The following is a 14,023-nucleotide window of genomic DNA, read 5'->3' on the forward strand; positions in this document are numbered from 1 at the left end:
TGGACAAACACTACAGAGTACCTACTGATAGTACGTCGTGGAGCACTGCGATCCTCAGCTCTCAGGGTGCGTACCTCAAGGACGTACCTACCTCTCCGGAGCAAAAGGTGCGGTGGGCTGCGTAGCGCCACACTGTACGCCACAGCGTGTCCGTCATCGACGACTCGAAGCTTCAGCCACAAAACCAGCTCCGCCCTTCAGAGTCCAGCCCAGTCCAGTCCAGTCCAGTCCAGCAGCTCGCCAGCTACCGTACTTCAATTTAATTAATTATCCGACCATCACGCTATCGCTGCGTCCGCCGCAACGCTGTGCCACGAGACGGTCGGGAACAGCTGCCATGGACCCCCTCGGGCAGCTCGAGCGATCAACCTCGACCCACAGCACGACGTCCCTTCGCTCCCACCGGTCCGCGACCGTCCGTCAAGGGCGCCAGATCAGCCGCGCGCGCCTCACGTCACGGCAGCCGTCGTCCTCGGCGAGCAGCATAGCACCCAGCGACAAGTCCCTGACAAGCTTCCCGAGCTTCTCGCCCGAGTCGCCGGGTGCCAGCCGCTTCCAAGGGTCGACGCCCGCGCTGTCGGTCTACAGTACGTTCAAGGATCACAGCACAGACAGCTTCGATGCACGAAACGACCAGGAGGGGGCGCGGGAACAGGAAGAAGAAGAGAGGGTCAAGACGGCGACGCAGGAGAATCGAGGCGCGAGGAGCGAAAGTATCGTGGACAGCTTGACGGGAGGTCTGTCGAGCACTTCGAGACGAAGAGATCTCTTCGAGGAGGAGCCGGTGACAAGGGTACCGGGTGCCCTGCACCGGGCCGACGATGGACTCATTGAGCGGCTCATTGCGCGACAAGGGGCGGTCAGTCTTGTGCGTCAGATTGCCGAGGACCTGGCCCAACGCGACGCGCAAATCACCGCGCTGCGGCGACGTGCCGACGACCGCGAAAAGGCACTGCGACGCATCATCCGAGAATGCGGGCTGTCCAACCTCGAGTTGGAGACGAGACTGCGCGTGATGGAGGACAATGCCAGGCATGACGATACACCAAGGAGCAGGGTGGATAGCGGCCTCAGCAGCATGATGAGCGATGCCATGCACGATACCATGACGACGGATGCGCATCGAGAGACGCGGCTGGCTGGTGGTGATTCTACCATCCGAGCATCGAACGACAGAAAGGATAGCCGGGGGACGGCCAAGGGATGGAAAGATTTCCTGTGGGGCACGAATACAGCCAAGAAGAGTCGAGGGAACAGCAGCAGCATCCTGCCGAGCGAGGGATCGCAGACGGTGGGGGGCATCCGGTCGTCGTCGAGTCTGGATCGAAGGCCCGGCCTTGCCGACGACTTGTTCACGCCACCTACGGCCCATGCCACCTCGAGCACGACGTCACGGCCGTCCAGTACACATTCAGCCAATCTACCGGACCGGAAGGCGTCCGGGTCGCTGGCTAGCCTTGCCCTGAGGCTCGTCGCTGGCGGCGCCATCAGTGGTCGTGAAGCAGAGACAAGAGGGAGAGCGGTCAGCGCAGATACCAGAGAGGCATCGACGCGGCCGGTGGCGGCCACGGCACGCCCATCGCCCTCCCACCGATCCTCTTCTGTGGCCGGAGGGCCCAAGGCGCTGATGGCGATGCGACGCTCGACACCTGTGCCGTCAGCGCAGCCGCAAGCCACGACCAAAACCCCGGCTCAGGAGATGTGGGAGACAATGGTCAACAGTCCGCCCGATGCTGCGCGACAGGAAAGCTACGGGCCGGTTGAGATGGACGCCATCCTCCCGCCGGAATCACAGCCACCAGCCCTGGCGACGCTGTACAACCTATATGGCAGCAAAGACGTGCCGACCGATCGGTTTGGCTTCATCTACGATCAACGGCGGAAGAAGCGGCAGCGAGAGGCAGCGCGACACACGCGCGCAGACAGTCGCACGGAGATGCTTCTCAGCGGACGAAACGGCATATCGCCCAACATGCTGGACGAAGGCCTGCCCAGCCCCAAGGGAAGCGTCTCGAGCGAGGGGGCACCGGCCAGCCCGGTGAGTGCGGAGGACAAGGACAAGGACAAGGCCACCGAGGCTCGCTCGAAACGGTGGCAGGATTACCTCAAGATCGCGACATTCCCCACGGAGCTGCTCAGTCACACCCCGAGCGTGGGCGCGCCGAACCTGGAAGTGCTGGAAGCCCCCGAGACGCCCAACGAGTCGCAGGCGGACACGACACGGTCCCCGTCCATCACGCCGACGGACCATGGCCTGCTGCCGTCGGCCAACACGACGGTGGCGGTCAGCAGCCAGGTGACGCTGCCGCCGCCGCCCGAGACGAGCGACGCGGGCCAGGACGAGCTCAAGGAGGACCGCGAACCTGTGCGGCACCTGCTGCAGCAGCTCAACGACCTGCACGACGCGACGCAGCAGAAGAAGACGCCGCTGTGGAACGACTTTCTGCGCAAGGTGCGGGCGGAGCGCAGGCGGGAGGGCGCCGCTGCCGTGGCGGCCGCGCAGGCGGCCGCCGAGGCGCGGTACGAGCGCCCCGCGGTGATCCTCCCGGAGACGCGCGTGGCGGACGGGGAGATGATTGGCATCTCGGACCTTGGCAACAAGGGCAAGATTGGGCGCAACAAGTGGAACGAGTTCAAGGGCCTCGTGCTGGGGGGCATACCGGTGGCGTACCGGCCCAAGATCTGGTCCGAGTGCTCCGGGGCGACGGCGCTGCGGATCCCGGGGTACTATGAGGATCTGGTGGCGCAGGACCGGTCGGGTGATGACCCGACGGTGGTGAGCCAGATTGGCATGGATATTTACCGGACGCTGACGGACAACATCTTCTTCCGGGTCGGGCCGGGTGTGCCGAAGCTCAAGGAGGTGCTGGTGGCATACGCGCGGCGCAACAAGCACGTGGGCTACTGCCAGGGGATGAACCTGATCACGGCGAACCTGCTGCTGGTGATGCCGTCGGCCGAGGACGCGTTCTGGGTGCTGGCGACGATTGTGGAGAACATCCTGCCGCCGGGGTACTACGACCAGTCGCTCGCGTCGTCGCGGGCGGACCAGCAGGTGCTGCGGCAGTACGTGGGCGTGGTGCTGCCGCGTCTGTCGGCGCACCTCGATTCCCTGGGGGTGGAGCTCGAGACGATGACCTTTCAGTGGTTCCTGTCCGTCTTCACCGACTGCCTCTGCGCCGAGGCGCTGTTCCGGGTGTGGGACGTGGTGCTGTGCACGCAGGACGGCAGCACGTTCCTCTTCCAGGTGGCGCTGGCGCTGCTCAAGCTCAACGAGGGCAATTTGGTCCAGTGCCAGACGGCGGCGGCGGCGTACACGTACATTGGGCACCACATGACGGAGCACGCCATCAGCATCGACGGCCTGCTGCAGGCGAGCGAGGGTCTCCGACGGGTGGTCAAGAGGGAGGACATTGAGGCCAAGAGGAGGGCTGTCCTCGACGCCGAGAGGGAGAGTCTGGCGGAGCGGAGCGAGCTCAGCGTCCAGGCGCCGCGACCCATGGAGGGCTGAGCTATGCATTGTATGTAGTCGTGGTGATACATTTCTTAGTGTAGGAGTAGTGGGTTAGGATACCATGATACCCCATGTGAATTCGAGTTATTCAGTACAGACTACAGCTTTGCCTTGTCCTCCTTCTCCCACTGCTCATACCAGACCCTGCCAAACTCCCTCCTCTCCGCGTTGCGGGCCTGGTCGGCGTCGAACCGCGCCTCCTCCGCCTCCAGGCCCGGTCCCGAGAGCATCTGCAGGAGATCCTTGTACATCTCGCCCTTGAGGATGCCGTAGACACCCGATTTGGGCTTCTCCGCCAACTCCCTCTGCGCAATGAAGCCCAGCACGTCATCTAGCCCCGTCGCGACGCCGTCGACGATGCCCGCGGCCAGGGCCTCGTCGGCGTTGAAGCGCTTCGCCTCGAGCACGAGAGTCCGGTACGTGGCCGACGGGAGCTTGTGGCGGAAGATGGCGGCCATGGCGGGCTTGAGGGGCGCGCCAAAGAGCAGCTCGTTGAGGCAGAGGAAGCCACGCGGCGAGGGCGCGAGGCGGTAGTCGTGGCTCGTGGCGAGCATGAGGCCGCCGGCAAAGGCGTGGCCGTTCATCCAGGCGACGGTGGGCATGGGGTAGGTGAGGAAACGCGCCCAGACGGCGTAGAGCAGAGGCCAGTAGCCGTCGGTCTCGGCGGCGTGGGCGAGATCCAGGCCGTTGGAGTAGAACTTTTGGATGCCGCTCGTGGTGACGACGACGCCGGGCGCGTGGCCGCCAAACTCGAGGACGTCGAGAGCGGAGAGGAGCGCCTTGAGGACGGGCGTCGTGAGGCGGTTGTCGGGGGGCGACACGAAGGTGAGCAGGTAGACCTTGGGCGCGGGTGTCGTGCATGTGATTGCGCCGCCGGGATACGCGGTGCCCAGCGCGGGTATGGGGATGGTGAAGAGAGACATTCTAGTGAGGCGAGGGGAGGCGAGGTGAGGTGAGGCGAGGCGAGGGTGAGTGAAGAGGTGAAGAGGAGGAGTGTGGTAGACAATTTGTGATGTGAGGTGCGACTGATTACACATGTCTCACGACTGTCTCCCGACTCGCCCGTGGGGAAGATGTGGCGATGCCTCGGCACGGCGTTGAGATACCTACTTTACTTGATCACATCATCAATCAGGGTTCACATCATCATCTGCACAAGTTTGACATCGTGTTCCATCGAGTCGCGTTCATGGATGGATATATCAATACCGCTAGTAGTCGTTGACAGCACCACGTCTCACTCCGAACCATCCACGTGTCCTGCCTACCTAGTGATGGACGGACAGCCAAGTGCGCCTTTGCTCGCCCAGCACCTCAAGACTTCTTCTTCTTCTGGAACCACTCGTTCGCGTCGCTCGGCGTCATCGCACTGCCCGTCCAGAACGACCACGGATCCTGGCCCGCCGTCAAGCCCCGGCCCAGAAAGTTCATGGCCACGACCATGGCCGTCACGCAGGCCGGGCTCACCGCAGAAAGCCCCCATCGTCCTCATTCGAGAGCACTCGTTCGAATTGTCTTGGTCTTCAGTCAGCACGACCTCTCCCTCTCTCTCTTCCTTTTATGGATAAGCACACTCACTGGCGAGATTGGGCGACTTGCCCTGCCGGACAGCGTGCATCATCTCGTGCAGCAGGATCGTGCGGCGGGAAAAGTGCCTCTCGACAAGCGCGCCCGGCGTGACGGACATGTCTGGACCCAGTCGTCGAGCGTCTTGCGCTGCTGGAGGCTGTCGCCCTTCATCAGCCAGGCCTCACTGTAGCCAAAGGACGCGAAGCCACCCTCGGCAAAGGTCACCACATCCACCAGCCAGTCTGCACGGACTTGTCAGCACGTGCCCCTTATATCCTAGGATTCTCCCGCCATACCTTGGAAGTTCTGCAGCTGGGCCGGGTCATTCGGGGCGAATTGCCCGCCCTTCTCTGTCGTGCCCACCCCCAGAAAGGTCCCTAGCGTCGCCGCCACGGCGCGGTCGTTGCTGTACCAATATAGCATGCGACGCGCCGTCCTGGCCATCGTGATCAGGGCGGAGACTACAACTACGTCTAAATCAACGCGTCTATCCATGAGAACCCAGACCAGCCGATGCAGTGTTTCCCGCCCCATACCTTTGTGCTGCCGCCCCTCGTGCTCGAGTCCTTCACCACCATCTCCCTGCCGCCCATGACGGAGGGTGTGCAGAAGGTCTGGCCCGTCTCGACAGAGGACGGCAACGCGGTCTACACGACCATCACGACGACGGTAGTCATCACCGTGCCGGCCCTCACGACCAGCATCATCCACTTCTCCAACATTCCGTGGACGCAGACGGACGATAACGACGACGACAACACCGTCATCTGGTTCTACACCAGCATCGAGCCGCACGGCACTCGAGGAGGCACCCGACCCAACGCTCGCCGAATCGTCCCACCCAGCTCGCTCCGGCAGGCCCAAGCCAACCTGTGAGTCGGGATGCGGCGACGTCTGTAACCTACTCTGCGATACTCCCGGCATCGAATCTCCGCCCCCAATCAAGATCCCCTGCATAGGCTTCTGTTCCGGCGGTGGTGGTGGCGGCGACCCCAACGACCCAGACGACCCAGATGATGACGATGACAACGGCTGCTGCTGCGCTGGTACTGACAAGTCAGGCCCTACGAGCGAGGAGCAATGCTTCTGCGAACCCAAGGACTGCGACCCGAGCGAGGACGCATCGTCATACCTGGGCGTCGTCGCCAACAAGGGCGAGGGTGGCTGCCAAGACGACTGCTATGGGTGCCAGCAGTACGGATGCGGTGACGACTGTGCGACGTGCGATGTGGAGGACTGATGGATGAGTTGTGTCGCCATGGTGAAGGCGGAGATCAGGATGCACGATCAGTCAAGGTGGAGTGAAGTGAAGTTGAAGATGATAAAGTAAGATGCGCTTCGCTCTCGGTGGGTGAGGAGTAGCTGAAAATAGGCTACCCTATGCCCTACAGTACCCTCTCGTCGCTTCACGGCTGAGGTGAGGTGATAAAGACATGCAGCCGCATGATCAGATGCATCGTTGAGACGACAATGACCTCTTCTCCATATCAAAAATTCAACAAACGAACAACTGTTCCTCGAGAGCTACATAGAGTGATGAGAGTTTCGCCTTGCGTATCAGCTCCAGCCCATCCTTCGCCCCGCATACGGTAAGCCGAAAGTACCTAATTACCTTCCTTACCTGATGGAAAGCTGAGGACCTCCTAATCCCTGCAGGGACTGCATGCGCAGCCCCCACACCACACTCCAATCTCCAACATCAACAGAAACGTTCCTCCACCATCCTCACCCTCCTCACTCCTTCGCAGCCCTTTCCCCCCACCACCGCCAGCCATCATGGCCCGCAAGCAGCCCCGGGGGCGGGCATCCAATCCATCCGCTACCCTCACCCGAGTCCCAGCTCCAGCCCAGGCGGCTGTCTCCGCCTCGAACCACGAACAGGGCACCGTTGTCTTCTTCCACCCGGATCTAGGCATCGGCGGCGCAGAGCGTCTCATCGTCGACGCCGCCGTCGGCCTGCAGGCGCGAGGCCACAAGGTCGTCATCTTCACCAACCACTGCGACCCAGGCCACTGCTTCGACGAGTGTCGCGATGGCACCCTCGACGTCCGCGTGCGCGCCTCCCGCCTCATCCCCATGTCCGTCTTCTCCCGCCTCATCATCCTCTGCGCCATCCTCCGCCACATCCAGCTCCTCCTCCAGATCGCCCTGACCGGCGAGCTCCTCCGCCTCGCACCCCGCGCTATCATCGTCGACCAGCTCTCCGCCGGCCTCCCCCTGCTCACCTACCTCTGCCCCGCCGCCCCCATCCTCTTCTACTGCCACTTCCCCGACCTCCTCCTCGCCTCCGGCCGCGACACCAGTGCCCTCAAGCGCCTGTACCGCGTCCCCTTCGACAAGCTCGAGGAATGGACCATGCAGTTCGCCGCCAGCACCGCCGTCAACTCCGAGTTCACAAAGTCCATTGTCGCGCAGACATGGCCCACGCTCGCCGCCAGCACGACACTGCGCACCGTCTACCCCTGCGTCGACCTGTCTGCGGCCTCCTCCTCCTCCTCCTCCTCCACAAGCAACAAGGCGGTGCGCAATGCCCTCGACGGCGAAAAGCTCCTGCTGAGCATCAACCGCTTCGAGCGCAAAAAGGACATTGCCCTCGCCATAAAGGCCTTTGCCGGGCTGGCCCAGCGCAAAAACGTCCGCCTCGTCCTCGCCGGCGGCTACGACCCTCGAATCGACGAGAATGTACAGTACTTATCCGAGCTACGCTCCCTCTGCGACAGCCTCTCGCTCGGCCACACCACCGTCACCGCCACGGACTCCCTCGCGCAGGCGACCCCCGCCGACGACGCCCCCGTCCTCTTCCTCCCCTCCGTGCCCTCCGACACCAAGACGTCCCTGCTGCGCCACGCCAGGCTGCTCCTCTACACCCCCGCCGGCGAGCACTTTGGCATCGTCCCCCTCGAAGCCATGAAGGCCAAACTCCCCGTCCTGGCCGCCACGACCGGCGGACCGCGCGAGTCCGTGGTGGACGGCAAGACGGGCTGGCTGCGCCCCACGACCGACGTGGCCGCCTGGACGGACGTCATGGCCACCGCCCTCGACGGTCAAAACGACGGCCTGCTCAGGACCATGGGCGAGCAGGGCCTGAACCGCGTGCGCGAGGTCTTCTCCAGGGACAGCATGGCCGAGACGCTCGATGGCATCATCGCCGACATGGAAAAGGGGAAGCCGGTTGCGTCCGCGCTCTTGAACATGGCCCTCAATGCCATCGTTGTTCTGATTGCCTTTATCATTGGGATTGGTGGGGCCAAGGGCTACGTCGTGGCCAAGGACCGAGTCATATGGGCGTGGAAGGACGTCGCCTCGCTCGTCAAGGGATAAGTCAAGGTAGACATCAATGGAACAACAGTGACAATGCAAAATGCCTGTCAATTCGTCTTCATGTTGCTATGCGAAGTCGGAAATCCTTCCCCTCTCCCACCGCTGCTCCATTACACACCGTGCTGCTCGTGCTTGTGCAAAAAGAAAACAAAATCGGATACAAAATGCCTCTCCACGCTAGACAGACACCATCTACCAGATAAAGCACCCCCCACAACTTCCAAACGTCCATGCTATGCGGGCGTACGACTCCAGAAGCATCGGAAAAGCAGATCACCTCCCATATGGACCTTCGCCGAGGTCTAGATATTATATACATTGTGCAGTAAATTTTCGGTGCAGTGGAGAGGTGTATGTGTTTCCTTGAACTCGTCATGCGATCGTGTATCATCCTCCCTCTGAACACTCATGCACCGTCTGCTGCGTGCTCGTCATTCGTCGTGGGCGGCGGACGCGCCGTCTCAACGCTCGTCGTGCTGATGTTGGTATCGCGCCGTTTCGGCTCCGCAGGCAGCCCGCGCGATACCGTACTAGTGGAGGCAGGGGCTTGCTTCTTCCGTGACGCCATGAGAAGGATCTCGTCGTCGCTCCCACTGCCGTCGTCATCTCGTTCATGATCGTAATCGTCGTGGTGACTCTCGTCATCCGCCGGGTCAAGACGGAGCGTCAGAGAGCCACTGGCCATGGCGGGTGGATGCCCAAATACGTGACTCACAGCAAGCTCATCACCTTCTTTCCCCTCTAGAGGCGGTGTCATGGAGTCGGTTGTCTCCAATAGAGATGGTCTGTTGCTGACAACCCCCGGCCGACCGAGCAGCTCTGCCTCCATGTCCGCCGACACGGAGCTCGCGCCGCTGAGCAAGGCTGGCAAGGACGGGTCCGACTGAAAGTGCTCGGAATGGCGCTTCTGGTGTGCGGGTGGTTCCGAAACCGGGCCCGCCACTTCGCTGAGCACGGTGCACGGGGTCCCCACGCAATCCATGGAGTCTGTGCTGGATGACTTCGTGTCCTTGGTCATGTCGCCCCCCACGGCAGAATGATGATGATCCCAGCCACCGCTGTCTGGCGAGGGCGTGTGCGGTACGCTTGCGGGGTCAATGTGCTTCAGCGTACCCGTGGACTGCTGCATATCGTCCTCCTGTCCCAGATGGAAGAACCCTTGCGAGTTCACAAAGGATTCAGGATTCGAGTTCGTGTGCTTGCGCTGTAGTGGTGGTTTGCTGGGCGACTTTGCGGGCTCACTGTTCAGATTCGGCTCACTGATCTCATCGGTGTACATGGCAGACGACAGAGGCGACGCAAGACTGAGGCGGTTGCGCGCTTTGCCAAGGTCCACAGAGCGCATCTGTCGCGGATGGCCGTGGACAGCCGGACGCTGGATATCGCCAGACGCAACTGCTTGCGACACACCGACTTGCGCGGAGCCACGTTTGTCAGCAGCTCCAAAGAGACCCCTGTCAACAGAGCGAGACCGGGAATTATCCTCGTCTTCGATGTTGAGAGTGCGAGGCCAGCGTAGCTCCCCTGCCAGATAGTCAGAATCTTCATCGAGCCCTCCGCTGCCGCGCAGTGGTGTCGAGGGAGTGGTGTGAGGCTCTAAGTTCCTTGAGCGCCGGTCTTTGACCTGTTCGTTTGGTTTGCTAAGTGACCGTGCATGTCGTAGCATCGTCCGGGGTGTGTCCTGAAGGGCTGCGGAGACCGCATGCATAGCGTTTGCCTTTTCCAGGGGAGGCAGCACAGTAGCCATCGGATCGTAATCAACGGGCTCTGCGCCAGGATAGAGCTCCCTTGCGGCGGCGCCTAAAAAATAGTCGTCGGGCAGCACACTTCGGCGACGGTCTGAACCGGGATGCTGCGAGGGCGGTCCGTTCACCATGCTATCCCCGGCAGAGCTGGCAACGCTACTGTTGGCTCGACGACGTGACTTGCTGTCACTGCGATCGACCAACGGGTGGATGGCTTTGGTCACAGCCTTGCCAATGTTACCAGCCTTGCGTGACAATCGCTCCAGGAAGGTGAGAGGGACAACGGCGTCCGACACATCCTGGTCGTTGATCTCAATCTTTCGGCCTGACGAGGGACGACCCGGATCAGTGTCGTCGAGCCATCCCACAGGGTTCTCAATGCCCTGCATCACCCACTGGTGCCGTTTGATGTCTCTCAGCTTGATACGCTGTTCGGGATTCTTTGTGAGCATGCGGCGGAGAAGGTCCCATAAGAGGGGATCGACTTGCTCATACTCCAGGTCGTTGTCGTTGCGATAGGGGTGGACGTTGTGTCTCTTGTACAGCGAAGTTCCAACGGGTGACGTTGACGGGTCGACGGGCTTCAGTCTGCGATGAGGTATGTACACCTCCTCTGTGGCGATTTTGCGAAACATTTGAAACTCATCCTCGGCGAGGAAGGGGATGCGAGCGAAGATCAAGCAATACAGTGTGACGCCAAGTGACCAGACATCAATCTGCTCCGAGACCTTAGGCTGATGATCTCTGCCCTCGTCAGTGTAACACAGCTCGGGCGCAAAGAAGGCCGGCGTGCCGACAGTCTTTGACAGTTCGACATCATCGTCAAAGTCTTTAGCCTCCGACTCGGACACTGGCTCATCCAACTCGCCATCTCGGATTGGTCGACCAAAGTAGGAGACACCAAAGTCTGAAATCTTGACACGATGGTCCTTGCTCCAGAGCAGATTCGCTGGCTTGATGTCGCGGTGCACAACGCCTTGGTAGTGCAAATACTCAAGGCCCAGGAGCGTGTCACGGAACGCTGAGCGTGCTAGATCCATGGTGAAACAAGGAACATAGGAGAAATCGTCGGCAAAGGCATCATGCGTGGGTTGGAACATGTCGACTGACGACATGTGGGAGATGATGGAGTCGGCCATGCTCGGTGAACGACCACGAAAGTGATGCTCCTCAAGCTGTGGCACGTACATCATGCCATCGAGAGCCGTATGAGAATTGGGGTTGGACCGAATCGGTCCGGGGGTCTCCATGTTCTCTTCCCAGTCAACTTCCTCGTCTAGTTCGGAGGGGGGTCGAGCGACAGAGGCAAGAGAGTGGGAACGTGACGGGCCTCTTGAAGGTTGGCGAGACCCAGGCCGGGACGGAGGGCCATCGCTGACAGCGAAGTCTTCACGGGACATGATGCGCGAAGACTGGCCAAAGCTGCTGCTTGGTTCGTCCGCGGCACCATACTCGTTGCTCCAGTAATCGGTCGGTCCACTGTAGTGCTGAGCCATTCGTGCGCGCTTGTACTCTTTGAGTATCTGCCGCTGCTCCAGAATCTGATCGTATCTCTCCTCCTCGACGGTGCGGGTGTCGCCGCGAGCCTCCCTCTCTGCGCGCCGACGCTCATATTGGCAGATGTGAGGCAGTCCCTTTTTTCTCCAAACGACTTCTCCGAGCTCGGCGTGCTCGAGGACCATGTAAATCTTCTTCAGCTCGGGATCGTCAATGACCTCAAGAAGGGCGACGACGTTGGGGTGTCGGATTTTCTTGAGAATGGCAATCTCTTTCTTGGTCTTGTCCTGCGGCGACATGGCGGTGACTTTACCGAGACGACGTTTCTTAGAGAAGCGCGGGATGATCTTAATCGCAACATTATCGCCCGTTTCGATGTTGCGTGCCAACTTGACTTTGCCGTGCATGCCACGGCCGATCTCTTCGATGACCTCATATTGATTAATGAGCTTGCGGCCGGTGATGTTGTCGGATTCGATGAGCGCTTTGGTCGTTCTTTCTTGGTCAGCCCATGTTATTTTACACAAAGGCGCCCAAACTTACTCTCTCACTTTGTAGGTCTGCAGCGGATGCAGATAAGGAGCGATGGGGTCGGCACCCGGACCAGGCGAATTCGATTCGGACCACGACGTCGGCGGCTGTGTATTGTGCCTGGTCAGTGTAGGGCTGAACAAGCCCGGCGATGTGATGGGCGTGCTGTGGTTTGTCCGCGAGGGTAGCATAGATGAGGGTGGAATGTGTGCGAAGAGTGGGCGGTTATGCGGGGCAGGATTGTTGGGCTTTGGCTGCTGCATCGTGGTGGTGGAGTTTGCGGGCGATGAGGCCGGTGGCGGTGAGGCTCGCCGATGGTGCTGGGGCGGTTCCATGGTTGGAGAGGCTGGAGGCGCAACTGCGAATCTATGGTAGAGAGTGTTGCGTCGTGGTTCGACATGCTGCAAGTGACGATAACGCGACAAACCAACGGCGTTTTGTCAAAAGCCAGCCAGGCGGGGCGATGGGGTGTTCAGGCGGCCATCATGAGGTTCTTCTGTGTTGGTGAGAACGGGGGAGGATGTTGAGTGGAAGATGCGACGACGAGCTGTTTGTCTGGAGACGAGGGACGGGGTATCGGCGATGGGAGGTGGTTGAATCGTGCGTGATACAAGTCGGACGATGGATGGTGGTGGTGGGCACTGGGTGGTGGTGGGAAGACCAGCCGCAGACTGGAGGCGAACAGGCGGGCGGCGGCGGGACGGCCACTGGAGCGACGTAATTAGCTAGCGGGCGAAGAGCGATTTCCGCAGGTAGATGCTGCACCGTCATCTGTCCAATGAGCGAGTGAAACTGGCGAACAGGTCTAAGCTCGGCAGCGGTACCTGCCTCTCACCCCAGCATCTGCGGGACGACTGCCAATGAGACCTACACTATCTTTGAACAGCTGCCCGACAATTATTAACGCCTTGGGCTCAATCGAGGTGCATGATATCCGCTCGCCCACATCAGCTAATGTGTCGACGATGCTTGCAAGGCATCGCGGTAAAGTCTCGACTGGACCATGTCTGTGCAGTGCAGCAGCGATAGCGTCATTGCGACGCAACGGACAAGTGATGGTGGACGGTGTCTTGGCGCCAGGCGCTTGGCTGGCTTGGCTCGGCAGCCCAGCTGTGGGTTGAAGGCCCAGGCGAGCGATGGGACAGTGCGGACGCTGTGTTTGGGCTCCGCTGCAGATCTCCAAAGCCAATCGTGTGCATGATTCGTCTTGACGTTGACAGTCGCTGCATTGGAGTGGATCTTCCAACAGTGTGAACTCTTGCAGCTATCTGCGTGTACGGATAGTAAAATAATTAGACCGATCATGATGAACGTCTGCTCGCTGCATGAGACATTTGTCGTCGGAAGGGCAACTAATTCGTGTCGTGCATATTGTTGAACCGCTCACAAAAGGGCTTTTAAGCGGAACTGAGGTTCCCAACCATCAAGCCCTGGGCACTCATGCTGCGGCATTATCGAACAATGGCCGATAAGCCATTGTCAATTATCAAAGTCCAGTCCAGTCCAGTCGCCGGGGCTGATGGACGGAAGGTGGCGGGTCAAGCTGTGGTACTATGTGCCACGGCAGCTTCTCTGATTGGATTAGTGGATTCCACTGCAGCTGCACAGTTCTGGGGCTCCTCCGCAGCCTGTTCTGTCGACGCGTAGCGAAATTACGGAGTACGTATCCCCATCGGAACTTCAGGAGTTGGGTCGCCATCTCAAAACCCAAGGCACGTACAACATTTGATGAGCGATGAGATACAGGAAACTGAAATCCAAGATAGCGTTTTCAAATTCTCGCTGTTTTCTGCCTGGCTCGCGCTATGGCGTTTTTATACTGGCGTTGTTCTGTCTTGTGCTCTGG

The 14,023-nt window shown here is 60.4% G+C and overlaps 5 protein-coding genes across 5 annotated transcripts; 3 read left to right on the plus strand and 2 right to left on the minus strand.

Annotated features, from left to right (window-relative positions):
- Positions 1-337: 337 nt before the first annotated feature.
- On the plus strand, positions 338-3,511 carry J7T54_005299 (TBC domain-containing protein-like protein; the record flags this gene model as incomplete). The annotated part of the gene is made up of 1 exon (XM_051506244.1): positions 338-3,511. The coding sequence occupies one exon, from the start codon at positions 338-340 to the stop codon at positions 3,509-3,511; it is 3,174 nt and encodes a 1,057-aa protein (XP_051362444.1).
- A 101-nt stretch (positions 3,512-3,612) lies between these two features.
- On the minus strand, positions 3,613-5,527 carry J7T54_005300 (uncharacterized protein; the record flags this gene model as incomplete). The annotated part of the gene is made up of 4 exons (XM_051506245.1): positions 3,613-4,438; positions 4,783-5,029; positions 5,200-5,325; positions 5,380-5,527. The coding sequence occupies 4 exons, from the start codon at positions 5,525-5,527 to the stop codon at positions 3,613-3,615; spliced, it is 1,347 nt and encodes a 448-aa protein (XP_051362445.1).
- A 69-nt stretch (positions 5,528-5,596) lies between these two features.
- Positions 5,597-6,323, plus strand: J7T54_005301 (class 5 chitinase 1; the record flags this gene model as incomplete). Its single annotated transcript, XM_051506246.1, has 2 exons — positions 5,597-5,917; positions 6,030-6,323. The coding sequence occupies 2 exons, from the start codon at positions 5,597-5,599 to the stop codon at positions 6,321-6,323; spliced, it is 615 nt and encodes a 204-aa protein (XP_051362446.1).
- A 536-nt stretch (positions 6,324-6,859) lies between these two features.
- J7T54_005302 (6-mannosyltransferase alg-like protein) lies at positions 6,860-8,404 on the plus strand (the record flags this gene model as incomplete). Its single annotated transcript, XM_051506247.1, has 1 exon — positions 6,860-8,404. One exon carries the CDS (start codon positions 6,860-6,862, stop codon positions 8,402-8,404), a length of 1,545 nt encoding a protein of 514 aa, XP_051362447.1.
- A 406-nt stretch (positions 8,405-8,810) lies between these two features.
- On the minus strand, positions 8,811-12,512 carry J7T54_005303 (Serine/threonine-protein kinase-like protein; the record flags this gene model as incomplete). Its single annotated transcript, XM_051506248.1, has 2 exons — positions 8,811-12,141; positions 12,190-12,512. 2 exons carry the CDS (start codon positions 12,510-12,512, stop codon positions 8,811-8,813), a joined length of 3,654 nt encoding a protein of 1,217 aa, XP_051362448.1.
- Positions 12,513-14,023: the final 1,511 nt, after the last annotated feature.

Source organism: Emericellopsis cladophorae (assembly GCF_022114955.1).
Source record: "Emericellopsis cladophorae strain MUM 19.33 chromosome Unknown NODE_20_length_315653_cov_120_781897, whole genome shotgun sequence".
Taxonomy (NCBI): Eukaryota; Fungi; Ascomycota; class Sordariomycetes; order Hypocreales; family Bionectriaceae; genus Emericellopsis; species Emericellopsis cladophorae.